At 38.0% G+C, this 21,326-nt stretch overlaps 1 protein-coding gene across 1 annotated transcript in view; it reads right to left on the bottom strand.

Annotated features, from left to right (window-relative positions):
- Positions 1 to 8,627: 8,627 nt before the first annotated feature.
- The window catches only part of Cpsf160 (cleavage and polyadenylation specificity factor subunit 1), a 59,136-nt gene continuing 46,437 nt past the window's right edge, over positions 8,628 to 21,326 (bottom strand). Inside the window, exons 25-28 of the mRNA XM_089646545.1 lie at positions 14,526 to 14,708; positions 12,220 to 12,349; positions 10,390 to 10,495; positions 8,628 to 9,256 (exon numbers count right to left, since the gene is read on the bottom strand). Of these exons, the coding sequence (XP_089502671.1) occupies positions 9,176 to 9,256; positions 10,390 to 10,495; positions 12,220 to 12,349; positions 14,526 to 14,708 (500 nt within the window). The 3' untranslated portion in view covers positions 8,628 to 9,175. The remainder of the gene's footprint in view (positions 9,257 to 10,389; positions 10,496 to 12,219; positions 12,350 to 14,525; positions 14,709 to 21,326) is intronic.

Raw genomic sequence — 21,326 nt, forward strand, 5'->3', positions numbered from 1 at the left:
AATGTAATATGAAGAATAAAATATAAATTTATTATAAAATGAGATTTTTACTTATTTATGCCCATTTTTTATTTATTAGTGTCTATTTAATAAGGTTTGATGAGATTTACATTATATAAAAATCTATAATATTTCATTCATATAGTTTCTTCTTAGTCCTCCTCACTAGGTAGTCCTGTGCTGAGGCGGACTGGTAGAATTTTTTGATTTTCTGTTTTTTAGTTTCTATGATGTTTTTAGTACATTTTCTAGTATGTCTTCATTAATTTCTTTCACCCATGTTTTGATTTTTTCCTTAAGCTTATTTATCGTTTCTATCTTTTTCAAACTTGGAGGAAGGATGTTGTAAAGTTTGGTTGCCAGATATATGTGGTTTCTTTGGCCAAAACTTGTCTTGAATTTTGGAACATCTCGTATATCCCTTTTTGAGGCTCTTGTATCATGTATCCAAGTTTCATTAGGAGATTTTCTGTTTTTAAAATGATGTATTAGAATATTCTTGGCATATATTTGTTTTAAATTTAGAATGTCAAAACACTTGAAAATATCTTTTGAGGGGGTTCTGATGGGTAATTTTAGTATGGTTTTTATAATGCTCTTTTGAGCAATATCTAAGTGGTTAATATTATTTGCTGTAGCAGATCCCCATACTAGAATTCCGTACTCAATACGGGAATGAACTAAAGCATAAAATACTTTTTTGATGTCTTTCCTAGGTAGTATGTTTCTTAGGTTTTTGTAGAAATATACAAGTCTCGTAAGCTTTTTAGTGAGTTTATTTATGTGTATGTCCCATCTAAGGTTTTCGTCTATTTCCACTCCTAGATACTTAATACTTTTTGCCTTTGTTATAATAGGGCAAGAGCAATGTGACTTATTGTTTTGACACTCGTGCAATTTTAGAGTGTATTCTTTACCCGGTTGACCTCTTGAGTTTATTGAAAAGGCTAGATAATTAGTTTTAATTATATTGAGCGTAAGAGAGTTCATCCGAAGCCAATTTTGAAGTGCAGTTAGTCCATGTTCAGCCTCTTTATAAGTGTCCATCCAGTCTTTATTTTATTTGACTTTTCTACAGAAAAGCCGAAAATGTTAGCTGAACACAAAAAAGTTTCACTAGCGAGAGTTAAAATTAGAGGTTTATATTAATATTTTAAAACAATATATATATATATATATATATATATATATATATATTTATCCCCTCTCGTACTATGTTGATCTCGCGCGACGGTACGCCAGGTATATGTTGATCCGTTTGCATTTGTTGATCCACCCCGGATATGTTGATCCACTACCCAAGCTGGCATACATATGTAAATCCCTACAGATCAACTTGTGTCATCGAGATTTTGCTGTAAGCCACGCCCATTTTTCGGTCGCATATACATTTTACACGATTTATTTTGTTGATCTATATATTTCTGACAAACTTGACCGCTTGCATGTGTTGTAACTTGTAACCGCCAATTTCGCGCGCGTTGTGGTACTTTTTAGATTCCGTTAGAACATCCATATTCTATGAAAATGACTCTGTACTTAAAGAGGATAGACTGCCTCACGCGTATTTATATTGAAATGGAACTTTCAAAAACGTCAAATCCATGCTTAAAAAATCTTTTGAACTTGATTAAACAAAAATGTAACTTTAATGCATCATTTACTACGTTTCGTGACTTAGCAGGGGTGCCCGGGTTCATGGGGTGAGATTTGTCTAAGTCATTTTATAAGAGAAATTTTGAACATTGATTGAATAAAATTTTATTTTAATGTATCTTTTACCATCTCTCCCGACGTAAGTTTCTTGTAATGATTAAGTTGAAACAAAGCGTAATATCCATAATATGTGCCTATTAAAATTGCGGTGATTAGATTGGTGAGAATTTAATTTTTCAAATTTTAAATTGAAATTGCTGAAAAATTTATTCCAATTTGTTTTTTACTAAACATGGCTAAAGTCATTTCAAGCACCGATTCCAACCAACGATGTTTTAGTATATGTTCGTCAATCAACAGGAGCCATAATGTCTGTACATCAGAGCCCTCGAGATTTATTACAATTATGTGTACCGCCGCCCCGGGAGCCATTTATTAGATAACCAATACACCTACCATTAGTCACCGCCAACGATTTAGCGAGATAGTTGTTTATTTTTTGTATTTTTTTACATCGTCTCCACACAGGAGGCCCTAAGGAAAATCGTAACCCTCAGGGCCTATGTCATCTTTGTGAATGCTGTGTTGGGGGTATTTTGAAAGAAAGGAAGGTCAGTGAGTTCTGGGAAGGAAATAGGTATGGATGGGTGGGTAGTATTCTGGGGGTCAGTGTGTTCGAGTGATAAACATAAGATTCCAACTCTCCTACTGCGTTGCAAGGCGATGCGTTGAAAGAGGATTAATCGATCCGGCCCACCACGCATTTGGTAGGCAAGCGCATCCGCCGCCAAGAACCGAACAAACCTCACCCCATAAACCCGGGCACTCCTGCTAAGTCACCAAACATATCAAACTACTTGAGGTGGCTCTCGACTAGCAATCCGAAGGTCGCGGGTTCAAATAAATTTTATTAAAATTAATTTGCACTATTTTACAATTAGTGTTTGGCTATATCTGAATAGCCAGGTACTCTCCCACCTTCCTCCTCGTCATCTCCTATGAGGTCTCCTTTGAGGATGCCATAGTCTCACTGGCTCCAGACGGAAGTTTTTGTAAGTCTCCATATTCAAATTCGGCGGTATGATTTTTTTATGTGACACCTCTCACTAGAGCGCCCCTGTCTTTACACGTTAAATACATAGAAACTATGTCGCCAACCGGTTGGGCAGCGTTATGAGGCGGGTTAAGGTAGGGGCTGTAGGAATGAATTTATTAATGCTGGTCTTAAAGAGGCGCGAATTATATGGACGAGGAAAAACAGATGCTGATAGCTCGTTCCACATGCGAGCCGACTTACGGTAAAACGAGTCGGAGAAACGACCCGTTCATACATAGATAACATCAACTTTACTGTGAACCTGTGTTCCGCTCGTGTCCGTCGAGTATCACGCACGTGCACGGTGCACTGGGGATCAATGCTGCTAGCTTCTTTTAACAGGCTCTTATAAAATACCTGTAGAATAGGCACAGCATACGCACATTTCGTCATACATGATTTTACTGCACATATGCCTCAGGGATTTCATTTCTACAGTATTCTGTCTACTTTCAGCCTTCTTCTGCCAATTCCATGCCTCATTTCCATATATTAGGGTAGGTACCAGCACTACATTGTGGACTGCTAGCTTCGCTTCTTTGGACAGTTTTTAGTTAGCTCCAACCGCGTCCAATCATCCATTAATTACCCATTATAACCAAGAACCCGGCCTCCCATACTAAGTCACGAAGCGTAATCAGGAGAGATGGTAAAAGATACAGGTTCAAAATTTCCTAGAGACTAATACTTTGAGTTCAATATCACAAAAGATTACGGAATCACATAAAACCTTGTGATGAACAGTCCACCGATTGCCCCCTTGATTGGTTCATTTAGTAAAACCATATATAGGGACACAGATCAACTTTGTCTAATAACTTCTTACCTGGATCAACATTCAACATACTACGGGAATAGATCAATATATATGAGATCAACAAAATCTTTTGAACTTGATTAAACAAAAATGTAACTTTAATGCATCATTTACTACGTTTCGTGACTTAGCAGGGGTGCCCGGGTTCATGGGGTGAGATTTGTCTAAGTCATTTTATAAGAGAAATTTTGAACATTGATTGAATAAAATTTTATTTTAATGTATCTTTTACCATTTCTCCCGACGTAAGTTTCTTGTAATGATTAAGTTGAAACAAAGCGAAGTAATGATTAAGTTGAAACAAAGAAACGGCCTAGATGAAAGCGACACTCAGAACCGAAGAAGCTATAACCTGAGAACGAGAAGAGCCGACCCCAACAGCCTACCTAGGCAATGAGTTGGGATAGTGCTAGGAAGAAGAAGAAGAAGAAAGCGTAATATCCATAATATGTGACTATTAAAATTGCGGCGATTAGATTGGTGAGAATTAAATTTTTCAAATTTTAAATTATGATTGCTAAAAAATTTATTCTAATTTGTTTATTACTAAACATGGCTAAAGTCATTTCAAGCTACGATTCCAACCAACGATATTTTAGTATATGATCGTCAATCAACAGGAGCCATAATCTCTGTACATCAGAGCCCTCGAGAACTATTACAATTATGTGTACCGCCGCCCCGGGACCATTTATTAGATAACCAACACCGCTACCATAGGTCACCGCCAACGTTTAGCGAGATTGTTGTTTATTTCTTATATTTTTTACATCATATCCACACAGGAGGCCCTGAGGAAAATCGTAACCCTCAGGGCCTATGTCATCTTTGTGAATGCTGTGCTTGGGGAATTTTGAAGGAAAGGAAGGAGAGTGAGTTCTGGGAAGTAAATAGGTTTGATGGGTGGGTAGTAATCTGGGGTTCAGTGTGTTCGAGTGATATACATAAGAATCTAACTCTCCTACTGCGTTGCAAGGCGATGCGTTGAAAGAGGACTAATCGATCCGGCCCACCACGCAGTTATTAGGCAGGCGCATCCGCCGCCAAGCCCCTCACATACCTCACCCCATAAACTCGGGCACTCCTGATAAGTCACCAAACATATCAAACAACTTGGGGAGACCTATGGCAGAAGTGTGAGTTATCAAATAAATGGTTCCCGGGGCGGCGGTACACATACCCTCCTCCCAAATTGTGATAAACTTCTACTTTCAAATGTAAAACATAATTTAAAACGTACCTAAATGACGGCCTCCGTTATCGAGGGGTAAGGCTATCGACTAGCAATCCGAAGGTCGCGGGCTCAAATAAATTTTACTAAAATAAATTTGTACTATTTTACAATTAGTGTTTGGCAACCAGATCTGAATAGCCAGGTACTCTCCCAACTTTCTCCCCGTCATCTCCTTCGAGGTTCACAATATCTTCAGTCTCACAACAACCCCAATTGGGGATGCCATAGTCTCACTGGCTCCAGACGGTAGCAGTTGGGACTCTGGTGCGATATTCATTTTTTTTTTATAATGAAAATAGAAATATTGGTTCAGTATTATAATCAGATAATGATTAATACATCAGTGAATAACATTCATTTAACATGACCACCCAACGAGAGGCTGATTTGTTTCACAGTTTATGGATGACATGTGCAGTGCTATACTAATAGACAGTTTTTAGTTAGCTCCAACCGCGTCCAATCATCCATTAATTACCCATTATAACCAAGAACCCGGCCACCCCTACTAAGTCACGAAGCGTAATCAGGAGAGATGGTAAAAGATACAGGTTAAAAATTTCCTACATAACATTATTCCTTTTGCCGCCATTTTGGATTTTTATGGTCGAAAGGTATCCCTCAACCAGTTTATTTCGATCCGGCCCGCCACGCAGTAGATGGGAAAACGCATCCGCCGCCAGGACCTAGACAAACCTCACCCTATGAACCCGTGTACCCCTGCTAAGTTATGATTTTTTTATGGATTTGTTTTTGCGAAATTTTCGTTTCGATCTAAATACGCATACATTTCTTATAAACAATTCAAGCAACACACGTCATTTTGATTTGAAACGGTACCATTTCACAGTCATTTCATGCGATATTCGACTCTAGAGACTAATACTTTGAGTTCAATATCACAAAAGATTACGGAATCACATAAAACCTTGTGATGAACAGTCCACCGATTGCCCCTTGATTGGTTCATTTAGTAAAACCATATATAGGGACACAGATCAACTTTGTCTAATAACTTCTTACCTGGATCAACATACTACGGGAATAGATCAATATATATGAGATCAACATAAGTATGCCAATTTGGGTAGATCAACATACTACGGGAAAAGATCAATATATATGAGATCAACATAAGTATGCCAATTTGGGTAGATCAACATAAATTATGCATCCGATTTCCATACAAATTTTGAAAATTTTACTAACAGTATATCAAATGGTTTTTCTGGCAAACTGGCAACATTGATAATTATTGTACCACTGTTGTCAATTCATTCAGATGTATTCCATAATAGCCAAGTTATATGGTGTTAAAGGTGGATCAACTTAGTTTAACAACTTCTTACTGGATCAACATAATACGGGAAGAGGACAATATATATATATAGTAATATTTTTGTGTGAGAGACCACCATCTTCTATATATACAGGGTGAAAAAATGGGAAAAAGTTAAAAAAATATATATGTATACAGGGTGTCCGGAAACTCGTAGTACAAGCGGGAAACTGGTGAATCTACATCACATTTGGAGTCGATTTTGTAGTATATATTTTTTTATTTGAGCTTTCGTTATCGAGTAAATCGAGTTTGAAGTTGATTTTTATTTTTTTATTTTTTTTTTTTTAATCAAATTCTTATAAATTATTACTGAAGATCAAAGTACCCAACTAATTAAAACTATTTGAAAGTAAAACAAATGAAGAAACTCGGATTTGAAGCATTATTTTGAAATCACCCTTCATTTAACCCGGTGTAATCATAAAATATTTCTGCTCTGCAGGGTTAAAACATCTGTTATTCAACCCTAAACACCAGAAAAAACTTTAACCCTAAAATAGCCGAAAAATATTTTTTTTTGGTTTTTTTTTTGTTTTTTTTGAAAATGCTCAAATCAAAAAACTTTATGTTTTTTTGGGTTCCCCATGTGGTGTAGATTCTCCAGTTTCCCGCTTGTACTACGAGTTTCCGGACACCGTGTATAAAAATATTGTGTCACGGTGTTTGTGGTCGCACTCCTCCGAAACGGATTTTTATGAATTTTTTTATGTATAATTGTTCGGTATGAGAATAGGTTTTAAAGTATATTTCATATATATATGCAACATATACACACGGATAAGAGACATGTTAAAGGAGCTGAATATTTTGACGGTGAAGCAAACTGTGTATTTGAATGTACTTATTTTTATGCATAAAATTAACATAGGGATGATGTCTAAGGAACTGAAAAGAAAAATAAATTACAATAACGAGATACACGGACACGGGACGAGAAATTCTAAGCAAATTAGATTGCCAACAAGAAAAAAAACAAGCACCCAAAAATCTCTGATGTACCAGGCCGTTCAACTCTATAACAAAATCCCGAAGGAAATTGCGGTGATAGAAAATATTAATAAGTTCAAAAATGAATTAAGAAAATATGTCTATCTCAATTACTAATGTTTCTTTTTTTGTGACTTTATTGAAATATTTAAAGAAAGATTATGTTTGCCAAACAATGTACATGTTTATATGTTTATAAAACTATTAGCACACACGAAGATGTGAGCTAACTTAAGATTAATAAATAAAAATAAATAAATAAATACCGTTAGGTGAATAGGGTGTCCAGAATTTTTTTTCTGTTTTTTTTGACAAAAAATATTTGTTGTAGTTTTTTATTATTTAGTATCAAAACATATCTATAACCTTAAATTTTCACCCTCCTACCATCACCCTACCATTTTTTAATCGTGATTTTAGTATGTATGTATGAAAAAATTTAACCGTCGCGTAGCAAAATTATTTACGTTGATGAATAACAGATGGCGCTGCGTTCGCCTAATCGAACATTCATCCACACATGCGCAAGCCATTCACGAGAAGCGTCGCGACAGTTTGACATCCAATTTGGCATTTGTTATGTATCACAACGCAGTGCGTGCATAATTTTGTACGATTTATTTTAATTTATCTATTTGTGTGCGTGTATTACGGTGAAAAATGCCAGCAAGACGCAAGGGGGCCCATTTTGGGCCGTCGAACAGATAAAGCAACAAACCTGCGAATTAGTAGAGCAGAAAGAACAGACATACAAATCCAACAAGATACCGAGAATGTGCGTGTGAAATGTTTCTCAAATGCGATTCGTAAAGCCAAAAGCCGTTCAAATCTAATTAGATTTAACAACAGCAAGTGAATGAATGAAGTAAATGCTTTACCAAAATAGTAGGTTCTGCAAATAAGTCATACCTTTTTACTAAGCTGTTTGTTTTACTTAATATTTAAGATTTTCGATTGCGTACGTCCATGATGCGCGACATGATGAATGCACATTTGACATTGTATTTTGACAAGTTCATTAATGTACAACTACCGCCCTCTAGCGACAAAAAATGAAGAGATTTTGACAGTTTGAGAAAATCAACTGGCATATAACAAGCGCTTAATTTTCGGCACTCCATGTTTTTCACATGGACAATTATAATTGGCATGTTCTCGCGTGGGCAAACCATCGAGCTTATTTGTTTTAGCTAACGACGGACTGACAAAATATATTGTACACTCAATTGCTCTTCGAAATTAATATTGATTTTCTTTATTTTTTTTTCTACTTAAGGATAAAAAATATATTGATTTTTTTCACTTTTCATTTAACTTTTAAAAGATCAAACAATGAATATGTCCGTTACTTTAATGAAACACATTGAAATGAGAAAATGAATGGTTGGTGTTTTTATCGGCGGTCATCGTCTTCAGTGCTCCATTCATCTTTCTGCCATAGATTCATCCCCACACACTTACAATACATTCGTTATTTTTTATTTAACAACCGAAATATTCACTATAAATAATTTATATGGCAGAACGTTTGCCGGGACAGCTAGTAATACATAAAAATTTAGCCTATGTATGTTTGTTCTTGCAAAACTCTAAAAGTAGTTGACCAAAATCGCAAAAAACTACAAATTTTGTTTTTATTAGTGCCAGGAGTGTTTTGATGTAGTTATCCAGCAACAGGGAACGGGTTATGAACACTGTACAGAAAATTCCTAGAAGTGTGATTTAAAGGTACCGATTTGAAAGAACATCGATGATGCCAATTTACATAAAACTTTCCGACTCCCAGTTCCCAAACAGGATAATGAAATCGATTATCCATCTAAGAAATAATTTCGATATTTGAAAATTTTATCGGAAGTAAGATTAAATTAACCTTACAGATTATTAAATTAACAGACACGCCCACAACACACTTCTATGAATTTATATCTTCAATGACTATGAAAAATGTTGTAAGAATCTTTTGTTTTTTTTTTTTAATAAAAACTTTAATTATTTTTATTAATTGATCAATACATTTTTACACTTTTAGCACTAAATATTCTAGAAATGGGCTGTCAATCTGTCGATCTCAACCAGGTCCGCCAATATCTCATCCTCTTTTGTACCAATCTTCTTTGCAATCTGCAAAAAAAAAAAACACAGTAAAATAATTGTAGGTACCTCATCTTTATGGTTAAAATCAAGGTAAATATGCCTACTGTAAAGGCGGCATACACAAACTATGATTGAACTACAACTGTGATTTTCATGGGAACATACATACAAACTATGACCATGCCACAAGTATAAATTTCGTGGGAACATACACACAAACTATGATCATGCCATTGCTGTGATTTTCAAAGAAACGTACACACAAAATAACTGTTATTTTCATGAGAACATACACACAACCTATGATCGTTTTGTGACCTTCAAGAAAACATACACACTTTATCATGACATAACTGTGATTTTCATAGGAACATACATACATACATACTATAATCATGCCCATAACTGTGATTTAAGGGAACATAATACACAAACCATGATTGTGCCGAAACTGTGACTTTCAATAAAACATACACTCTTTATCATGCCATAACTGTGATTTTCTAAGGAAACATTCATACAAACTATGATCATGCCATAACTGTGATTTTTTAAGGAAACATTCATACAAACTATGATCATGCCATAACTGTGATTTTTTAAGGAAACATTCATACAAACTATGATCATGCCATAACTGTGATTTTTTAAGGAAACATTCATACAAACTATGATCATGCCATAACTGTGATTTTCTAAGGAAACATTCATACAAACTATGATCATGCCATAACTGTGATTTTTTAAGGAAACATTCATACAAACTATGATCATGCCATAACTGTGATTTTTTAAGGAAACATTCATACAAACTATGATCATGCCATAACTGTGATTTTTTAAGGAAACATTCATACAAACTATGATCATGCCATAACTGTGATTTTTTAAGGAAACATTCATACAAACTATGATCATGCCATAACTGTGATTTTTTAATGAAACATTCACACAAACTATGATCATGCCATTGCTGTGATTTTCAAGGAAACATACAAAACTATGATTGAACTACAAACATGATTTTCATTGAAAAATACACATACATACATAAGAATAGGTAAATTTTCTAAAGAAAATTCTTCTACAGTAACAATTGGGGTGACAGAAAATAATTTAAAAAAATCTTGTACCTAAGAATATTGAAAACAAGAACTTACTTCGACTTTTTCATTTTGTGGTAGGTACAGAAACTGGCTGACCAAGTCACCATCCAATATTCCCCTTGCTGGACCGCCAGGCAGCTTTTTTGAAGACTTGTATGTTCTAAAAAATAAAACAAATTAGTTTTACCATTATTGACACTGGAAAACATTACCACGTCAGTCCCCTTGTGATCAGAAAAGTGATCAGAAGCAGATGGAGGAAGAAGTGGATTAGACTGACTGTGTGGAAGATTGGAGCAAGTAGAAAAGACTTTACACGAATGGCTAATGATCAGACACATGGATCACAGGGGCCTATCTACAAAAACATTATTTTGAGATAAATGCAAATATGCCCAACTGTATCTCTTAAACGGCTGTATGTACAAGGTAGAGCTTTGTGTCACTAATAAATAGTTAGACCCCTGTGATCCTAAGCCCCAGCAGAGCTGGTGGAAAATATAAGTTACAATCATAGACCTAGAAGATCTTACGCAAAATCTGAGTATCATTTCGAAGAGCTGGAGGCAAACCATGTGACAATCATGTTGGCACCAGGAGGGTTCCAGCATTTCTTGAATAAACCACAACATCAGTTATATTGTTTTTTATTTATAGGGCGGAGACAGTTTACATATAGTTCCCGTGAGCACTTAGACCATATGCCCATAGTGCTATCTACCATTTTACCTCATTCCTTCAACAGTCACCCGGTCCCTTTTATAAAGTTCTCTAGGGTTGTCATTGCATGTGGCTACGTTTTCTGGTTCCACAGTGTGTCTTCCCAGGTCACATCTCTCCTCTCCAATCCCCAATTGGTTCCCTGAAGGCCCCACAAGGGAAGAGTTCATGGAGGCAGCCTCACCTCTCCCCTCCACTCCTCCTTGGTTCTCTGAAGGTCCCACGAGGAAAGATCTAAATACTCCGAGTTGCGACCCAGTTTCTCGGAGACACCGTTTATGACACTGTTTCCCAGGTCATTCAGCCTGAGCACGGTAGATCATACCTTAGCTTGGGATGGCTATTGCAGGTCATGTTTCAACTCCCTGAGCGATGGGTTCGCCACACTCCCTACGCTGTAGTTACATTTGGACATTTGGAAGGAGGAGAATCCCACCCTGCAATTTAGCGTGAAATGACGATTAACAACACCAGGTATTGTCCAAATACGGAGTGAATGCGAAGGCAAGACCGAGTTGTTTGGCGGACTGTCCTATCTGCCTACCCCTGGGGAAACGGCGTGATGGTTAGTTAGTTAACCCTTCAAGCTAAATTGTTCACTTTTGGGAACAACTCACACGGTCTCATAGAAATCGTTATATCTCCCTTACTGTCATGGTGAGAAATATAATCTAAATAGTATTAGAAAGAGAAAACACAACGCTTTATATTAAAATCTAGAAGTTAACTACAGAAGAAATTAAATGTACTTTTATGAAACCAAAGGTTCCGAACGCACTTTGAAAAAAAATTATGAAACTTCAAGAATTTTTTACTAAATATTTTTATGAAACAACAAAAAAATGAGCTGACAATAATGTTTATAATACATTTGTCTAACAAAATAAGTGTGTTTTTATAAATATATTTACTTTATTAGAAATGTTACAAAAAAACTTATTTAAATTTTTTTTATGTTCAAAATTTTAATATTTCAAAAATTACATTTTTATTTTTAATAATAAAATTTGCCTTTATAAAAATCACTTTTCAAAGGCAGATTTTAGTTTTCCGATACATTCAGAAATATTCCACTTATTTGGATTTTATTGCAAAGCGGAAATACTCCGAACTTCTGTCAAAACATGGCAGAGGCCTGAGGAGTTAAAGATAATGAATATTTACCTGTGAGCTTTAGGATTCAGTCCAGCCAAATGACAGCAATAGTTATTCATGACATTCTGCAACATGAGAAGTCTTCGGTAAACCTTCTCTGATATGGGCAGCACGTAGCCCAAACCTCCATCTAAAGTTGCTGGAAAATAACCAAATGACATATGAAACATCGTACATTATTATGTACTTGTTATTTTCTCAATCATGTACTTGTTCAGAGATTTTGAGTAATGATATTGCCTGCAGATATGAAATCTGAAAAGAAAATAGCATTAAAAAATTCGAAACTAACTAGGTATTTTCACAAACTATGAATGCCGTTAAAAATGTATCGAAGATTTAAATCTTATTTTACTGATTATGTTTATCTGATTATATACCGATTTAAAACACACATTCAGAAACCGTTCCAACTGGCTACAACGTCATTATGAAATAGAAAACGCCAATTTTTGGTAAGACGGCTATCACCAATGTTGCCCGGCATGTCGTCAACACTGTCCAATTCACAAATAAAAACGAATATGTCTTTTGGCGACAATCAAAATGACACATTTTAAATCGATGTAGAAAATTAATTCAACATAAAAATGCCTTCATTATCGTATATTTTGAGTAATGTGAAAAAACGGAGTCGTGTAAAAAAGTGTTTTCTGCGATATTTGGCTGTTAAATATTGCATTTGAATGTAGTGAACAAATACATATACATACATTGAAAGTAAAATAAATTTATATGTTATAAGATATTTCAATTTATAGACAACACTTTTTTATGTATTTTAATCAATTTATTCATCTTTTGAAATCAATTCACTAAAACAATCGACAAAATGTTTTTCAGCCAATCAGCACAGATTCACAGAAAAAGTTAATTTAATGACAAATATTCTAAGCGCAGTCCGAACAAACCGTCAGTGTGACTTAACGTGACCGCTGACGTGACGGGCGCGCTACCGACTGTCACTCTAGGACTTGTACTGCCATCTGTGGTTGAAATTTAAAAAACAAATTTTGATTTAAATGAACCTAGATGGATATATATGGCGATTAATTTGAGTTGATTTGTTTTTACGCATAAGGGCTAAATTGTAAGTCCCACACCAAACACAAGAGTCATTAGTACAAAGACAAACTACGTACATAACTTATTTTGTTAAACTTATTTTGAAGATTATGGCCATCAATGTAATATATCCAGAGATGTGCAAAATGGGTACCCAAAACCATTTGAAATGCAAAATGGAAATGGGTCAAAACTTTTCCATTTGAAAATGCAAAATGCAAAATGGTTTTTAGAAAAGCATTTCAAATGCAAAATACCTATTTTCAAAATGCATTGAAAATGCAAAATGGTTTCTCAGGTCAAACAATTAAAATAATTATAGAATTTTTAAACCATTTTGTCATAATAATGGACATCAATGTAGAACAAAGATTATACATGATGGTAAATCCAAAAACACCACGACTACAGATTATGAAACCACAAAAAATTTGCGCGGGACTAATGTTGCCAACGTAAAAACATAGAAACTGCTATCTTACATTTAATATTACAGCGTCATGGCCCCATGTTCAGTATTTGAATCAGTATTTTTTGTAATGGTATCACTCAATTGCCAGGGCTCCTACCAGGGAGCAACTTGACAAATGTAAATTATCTCTCATAGCGAGGTTGAGGACCGACTGATATTTGGGGCTTATGAAAAAAAATATGAGTGGAGATAGTAGGAAGAATGTTTCAAAAAAGCATTTAAAATGGAAAATGCATCGAGAAAATCATTTAAAATGCAAAATGCAAAATGGTTTTTAGAAAAGCATTTAAAATGCAAAATGGAAAATACCCATTTTGCATTTTGCATTTACATTTGAAATGGATTTATTTGAAATAAAGCACATCTCTGAATATATCATTGAAGAAGATAATAATAATGTCAGTAGGTATCCCATATAAATAAAAAAAATCGTATATGTTTATCCTAGACACTATCTAGGTTATAAACCAATTTCATTAGAAACTTTGTGATCATTTAAAAAGGTAGCTGCAAAAATTGTGAAAAAATAGTTTCAAGATGATATTGTTAAATCTGAATTAGAAATATGATCGACAAATAAGAAGTTTAATAAATAGGTCCCAATGGTTGAGTGGTTTAACACGCCTGTCGCGGAAAGACAAGAGATCCTGGGTTTGAATCCTAGTTGTGACCGTTATCTTTGCTTTTTTTCTGTGTCTTGTTCTGTTTCATGTTTCTTTTAGATTTATTAGTGTTATCTTCTTCTTCAATGATACCAAGAGCATTATTTGTAGCTTACCAAACATGGTGCAGTGCCTCTTCTCCTTGCTATACTGAGCCACTGTAGTCATAGCGGCATTATTATTGGTGGTGGGAGCGGACATGTTGGTGGCTTCATCTTCTTCAGGTCTACACGCGATCCGGAACATGCAGTTGACCTTCTGGCCGAGGTGATAGTCCGCTTTTCTGATCAGCCGTTGACCTGGGGAACAACATATACATAAGACAGAAAAGTGATAGTTTGTACAATTGTCACATAATCAATATATATTATAAAAGTAAGTGTACAATGAGCGTGCCGCTAAAACTCACAACCGAGTTCCGGTACGACCATGGGAGTTATATGGTGTGGTAGCCCCCTATCCCCCATCTATGAAGAAGATTCCCGTTTTTACTTGAAGGGCGTGCTCATGAAGATATAAGGGCTGGAAGTTTCGCCCTTTAGAAATTTCAACAACATTCCAGAACATCCCGGAACATTCTGGAATGTTGTGGAAGGTTTATGAATAGTATGGAATGTTCGGGAACATCCCAGATCACAATGAACTAAAAACGGGATTACAGGCCGTTTCCTGGTAAACTTTTAGTAAATTCGTAATACATTAGTATAAAACAAAGTCACTATCCGCGTCTGTTTGTGCGCTTAGTTCTTCTAAACTATGCAACGGAGTTTGATAGGGTTTTCACTATCATTTAGAGAATTTCTTCTGAAACGTTTATACATATAATACATGGATATTATATTTATTGAAAGTACAGAAAAGTCAAGCTACGCCGGGTACACGTCAGCTAGTTAATGTATAAAGCACCGCTGTGAAGCACCCAGAATTTCATCTTGGTGGAGTCGAGTTAAAAGAATGAAAATATGCTATGCATAATTGTTATTTTAAAATCAAGTCATAATCATAAAACACAACTTTTTACAGATATTCCTACATAAGTGTGATCAAACGAATGTTCTTACATAAGGGTGATCAAACGAATGTTCATACATAATGGTGATCCAAAGAATGTTCTTACATAAGGGTGATCAAACGAATGTTCTTACATAATGGTGATCAAACGAATGTTCTTACATAATGGTGATCAAACGAATGTTCTTAGATAAGGGTGATCAAACGAATGTTCTTACATAATGGTGATCAAACGAATGTTCTTACATAAGGGTGATCAAACGAATGTTCTTACATAATGGTGATCAAACGAATGTTCTTACATAAGGGCGATCAAACGAATGTTCTTACATAAGGGTGATCAAACGAATGTTCTTACATAAGGGTGATCAAACGAATGTTCTTACATAATGGTGATCAAACGAATGTTCTTACATAAGGATGATCAAACGAATGTTCTTACATAATAGGATGATCAAACGAATGTTCTTGCATAATGGTGATCAAACGAATGTTCTTACATAAGGGTGATCAAACGAATGTTCTTACATAAGGGTGATCCAACGAATGTTCTTACATAATGGTGATCAAACGAATGTTCTTACATAAGGGTGATCAAACGAATGTTCTTACATAAGTGTATCATACGTATCCAGACCTCCAGAATATTTCAAGAGAATTCATATTTACGCCAAAAAACACAAAAGCACTTCAACCCCGAAACCGCTTGATACCGTGTCACCGACACATTTGGAAATCTTTACATCAAAATAACTCAATCAAATGATGTATTATATGTGATTAATCAAGATAATTACATAGCAATATAATAACAGAACCTGAAACACATCTGAGAATAATCATCCACCACCTCCCTCGGACACACCAACCCACGAAGTGACCACCGCTAGGAAAGCTACTCAGTATTTACGTAGGACCCCCTCCACTACTCCCCGGATGGAATTCCATGATGGCCGCCGTTTCCAACCAACCACAGCCCAGCATATCACCTTGACTCCCTTATCAAAAACTGATAACAGATTCAGATGTGATTAATTGTGATATCATCAGACTGGATTTACGGGAAAAGGATGCAAGATATAACTACGAAATAAATACCAACCTCAAGAAATGATTATATACTAATACAATAACATGAATAATTATATCTAACTATATTTGTTACTCTTTGGGAAATGTTCAAACCAAAGATATTTAACCTCAAACCCAATATGAAAATTTGTATAATTATTTATAAAATAAATAAACGGGACTGCGGGAGATGGTTTTGGTAGACTGAACTGACTTGGTGGAAGGTATCATATTAAAATATAACTTTCCTCTCAACAAGATAATTGCAGAGAGGAAAAATACCTAACCACTTTACTCCTCACGAAAGAGGATAGAACGCCTCCGAGAGGGTTCGATTTGAAAACGTTCTATAAATAGAGAACCGAATTCCATACAAGGTCAGTTCAACAACTACCTCTGAAAGAGAATCCTCTCTCCTGAAGAAACCATCTCCAAGTCTCCAAAAGTCTCAAGAAATATTTTCAAGTGTTTTATTCAGTAGTAAATTCAGTTTTTGCCAGTATTAAATTGCTTTCGTCAGTTCAGATCTGGAATAAATTCCTCTCTGATCGTGGCATTAAACTCCACCACAAAGGCTCTACAAACATCTACCAAGACTGAAAACGCCTAAAAAGTGTACCCAGCTACCTTCGTATCTACAGTAATTGTACGGACAGTATATTGTTTCGTACATTTGGTCCTTCGAGCCGGATCTACACACGTCTTCAGTCTCATCCAAAGTAGAGATGCCGTCACTCCGCAGCGGCCGCAAAGCCTCAACATCATCTGAGACCAGCCGAAACCGAAACCAGCCTATCAACACTGGTCAAGAAGAACCTGCTACTGAGAACCCCCAAGAGCCCGATACACCTTCTGAATCAACTGAAGACTCCCTCCAAATGCTACGCCGAGAAATGCGCATTCGGGAGGAACAACATTCTAAACAAATCGCAGAACTACAATCGGCCCTGAACGCAGCAACACGTCAAACTACTACCCAACCGATGCACAACTTAACCGCACCTGAAGCAACTTCAAATGTACCCCCGAGCCCTGCAGCTAACATCACCATATCAGGACAAGGATACCCAACTCACCACACAATGGAGTATCAGCCACAGCCATTCCTGACGAACCTGGACTCTCCGCTCTTCCCACCACCTCCTACAAATGATGAGAGGGCACGACATACTCAAGAATGGTTACGACAAGGCGCCGACCCACTGACTCAAATAGCGTCAATAATGGCAGACGCCATCCGCTCCACCAGATCCCAGGACACCCCTCGAACACTGGAAGATGACTCAAGGATGGCAGCACTCATCGCCAGACAGTCTTCGGCAAAGGATTTGCCCATATTTTCCGGGGACCCGCTCGAGTGGCCTACCTGGAAGGCGCAATACAGGGTGTCCGGAAACTCGTAGTACAAGCGGGAAACTGGTGAATCTACATCACATTTGGAGTCGATTTTGTAGTATAATTTTTTTTTATTTGAGCTTTCGTTATCGAGTAAATCGAGTTTGAAGTTGATTTTTTTTTTTTTTTTTTTTTTTTTTTTTTAATCAAATTCTTATAAATTATTACTGAAGATCAAAGTACCCAACTAATTAAAACTATTTGAAAGTAAAACAAATGAAGAAACTCGGATTTGAAGCATTATTTTGAAATCACCCTTCATTTAACCCGGTGTAATCATAAAATATTTCTGCTCTGCAGGGTTAAAACATCTGTTATTCAACCCTAAACACCAGAAAAAACTTTAACCCTAAAATATTCGAAAAATATTTGTTTTTGGTTTTTTTTTTTTTTTTGTTGAAAATGCTCAAAAAAAAAAACTTTATGTTTTTTTGGGTTCCCCATGTGGTGTAGATTCTCCAGTTCCCCGCTTGTACTACGAGTTTCCGGACACCGTGTATATGCAGTCTACTACCACCTGCCAAATGACCGCCAGCGAGAACCTCATCCGACTGCAACGCGCCCTCAAAGGCAAGGCTCGAGAGACCGTATCGCCCCTGCTGATGGATCCCTTTCAACTACCCGAAATCCTCTGCGTACTTGAGCAACGGTACGGCAATTCTGGAGCAATAGCCAAATTTATGCTCGAAAAAGTGAAAAAGCTGCCCTACCTTACACCTGACGTATCTCTGGAAGACCTGGCTGACTTCTCCGGGACCGTACAAAATTTGGTGGCCTCCCTCCGGATCCTGAAGACCGAGGGTTACCTCACCAACCCAACATTGCTGAGCGACATTACCGACAAGCTGCCAAACACTCTGCGTCTAGCCTGGCTGATGGAAGTTCGCGGACAGCGCACCCCTGCAACCATCACCCAACTCGCTGCCTTTATGAAGGAAATAACCAACGCAATACCAAACAGCGGGATGGTAGACCGTCCGAGGCCTCGCCCACGCCGAGACCAAGTCCATGCAGGATACCAAGGGCAAAACAACAACGCAGGAAAGACGCCATACACCCTCAAACGTAAGGCGATCACACCACCCAGCTATCCCGGGATGAACCAGAAACACCAAGTAACCACGAGCAGTTGTGTCCAGTGCAGCGGTGACCACCACATCAGAGAGTGCCGAGAGTTTGCAGCCAAAACCGTTCCCCTACGGTGGGAGACAGTTCGTGCAGCCAACTTGTGCAGGAAATGTTTGGAAAAACATCATTCTCGATTCTGCGAGGAAACAAAAGGGTGCAGCATAGAGGGTTGCTATTACCCACATCACACCCTGTTACACGGAGGCCCACAATCACCTCAAAATACCGTGAACCTGTGACGCCAGAACACAAACCAGACCGTCCTTCTGAAGATCATACCAGTCATACTCAGTGCACCAAGTCAAGACACATGTTCAACATTTGCGCTTCTCGACGAAGGATCGACCGTGACACTAGTCGACACCGATACAGCAGCACAAATCAGAGCATACGGCCCAGTTCACGGTCTACGAATCCACGGTGCTAAAGGGATGTGCACCTCTGACAAGCTATCCCAACGAGTGCGACTGACGATAAGAGGGGCTGGCCAAGGCGACACATATCAAATCACCGCCAACACGATAAGCAACCTCAACCTCCCTCAACAACAAATCAACGGAAGGCCCGTCATCCCGAAGATATTAATAGGACAAGATAACGCCCACCTGATTGTGTCACGAGAAGTGCAAGAAGACAATGATTCTACACGAATAATATCACGTACCGCACTAGGATGGATCGCCCATGGTGGCTCAAACCCAGGATACGAGCACCCAGCCACCACATTGGCACTTCAACGTGAGACGGCCTCAGACATACGATTGGAAGAACTGCTGAAAACAAATTTTACCGTCGACTCACTTGGCGTAACCGCAGCAACCCGAGTCAACACAAACATACAACGAGCAATGGCGCTCATGACTGCGACAACACGACCCCTGCCTACTGGAAGATGGGAAACTGGTTTAATATGGCGCAACCCAGAAGCCACCTTACCTGACAACCGACAGTGCGCGCTGAGACGACTAATTTCCCTGGAGAAGAAATTATCCAGAGATGAAACCCTGAAAACAGCCTACACCGACAAGATTGATCAGCTGATATCCAAAGGCTATGCGAAAAAACTGTCAGATAGAGAAGCATCCACGCGTACACCCCGACAATGGTATCTGCCACACTTTGCAGTGACCAACCCCAATAAACCAGGGAAGATCAGAGTGGTGTTCGACGCAGCCAGCCGATGCCGCGGGACTTCACTCAATGACCAGTTGCTCACAGGACCCGACCTGCTGTCATCTCTCCTGGGAAACATCATGCGCTTCCGGGAAGGAAACGTCGCCATTGCTGCTGACATCAGAGAGATGTTTCTACAAATAAAAATAAAACCAGAAGACCAACAGTCACAGCGATTCTTGTGGCGAACATCAACCAAGGACGAACCCGAAACTTATCAAATGACTTCAATGATGTTTGGCGCCACCTGTTCCCCAAGCAGCGCCCAGTTTGTCTTGAACAAGGTCGCTGAAAGATACCAGCACGAATACCCATCCGCCGCAGCAGCTGTTCGCACCAAGTTCTACATGGACGACTACTTGGATGCAGTAGACACTCACCAGGAAGCTGCCCAACTCACCCAAGATGTGAGTGCCCTCCTCGCGAAAGGAGGGTTCCATTTGACCAACTGGGCATCCAACAAACCAGCAGCTATCGCCAACTTTCCTGACGAAGATCGCACCAATACCACCATAGCCATCAGCAACGGGAGTCCAGAAACAGAACGAGTACTCGGACTAATCTGGGACCCATCCACTGATCACTTCCTATACTCATTTCACGAGATGACTCCATCCGAAGCTACTACATTACCAACAAAACGACAATTGCTGTCAACAGTTATGAAGATTTTCGACCCCGTGGGCTTCATCGGCTGCCTGACCATCAGAACAAAAGTACTTCTGCAAGAAGTATGGCGATCAAACGTCGGCTGGGACGAGTCTATCACACCCGAACACGCGCAGAAATGGACAAGCTGGTTGAACTTACTGCACACAAACAGCATATCAATCCCGAGACGTTGCCTCTACAACAAACAAAGCAACGTAACCCTACATCTCTTCTGTGACGCATCAGAACAAGCCTGCTGCGCCGTAGCCTACTTCACCGAAGACATAGAAGGGAAGATACAGACGACATTCCTTGCAAGTAAATGCAAAGTCGCACCACTGAAACCTCTCTCCATTCCCCGCCTCGAATTGCAAGCTGGCCTCATTGCAGCAAGACTCGCCCAAACCATCCAGAAAGAGAGCACAGCCAATATCCGCCGCACATGTTTTTGGACAGACTCCACAACAGTACTATGCTGGTTACGCACT

Source organism: Hesperophylax consimilis, chromosome 24, assembly GCF_061612785.1.
Source record: "Hesperophylax consimilis isolate HC1 chromosome 24, BYU_Hcon_1.0, whole genome shotgun sequence".
Lineage (NCBI taxonomy): Eukaryota > Metazoa > Arthropoda > Insecta > Trichoptera > Limnephilidae > Hesperophylax > Hesperophylax consimilis.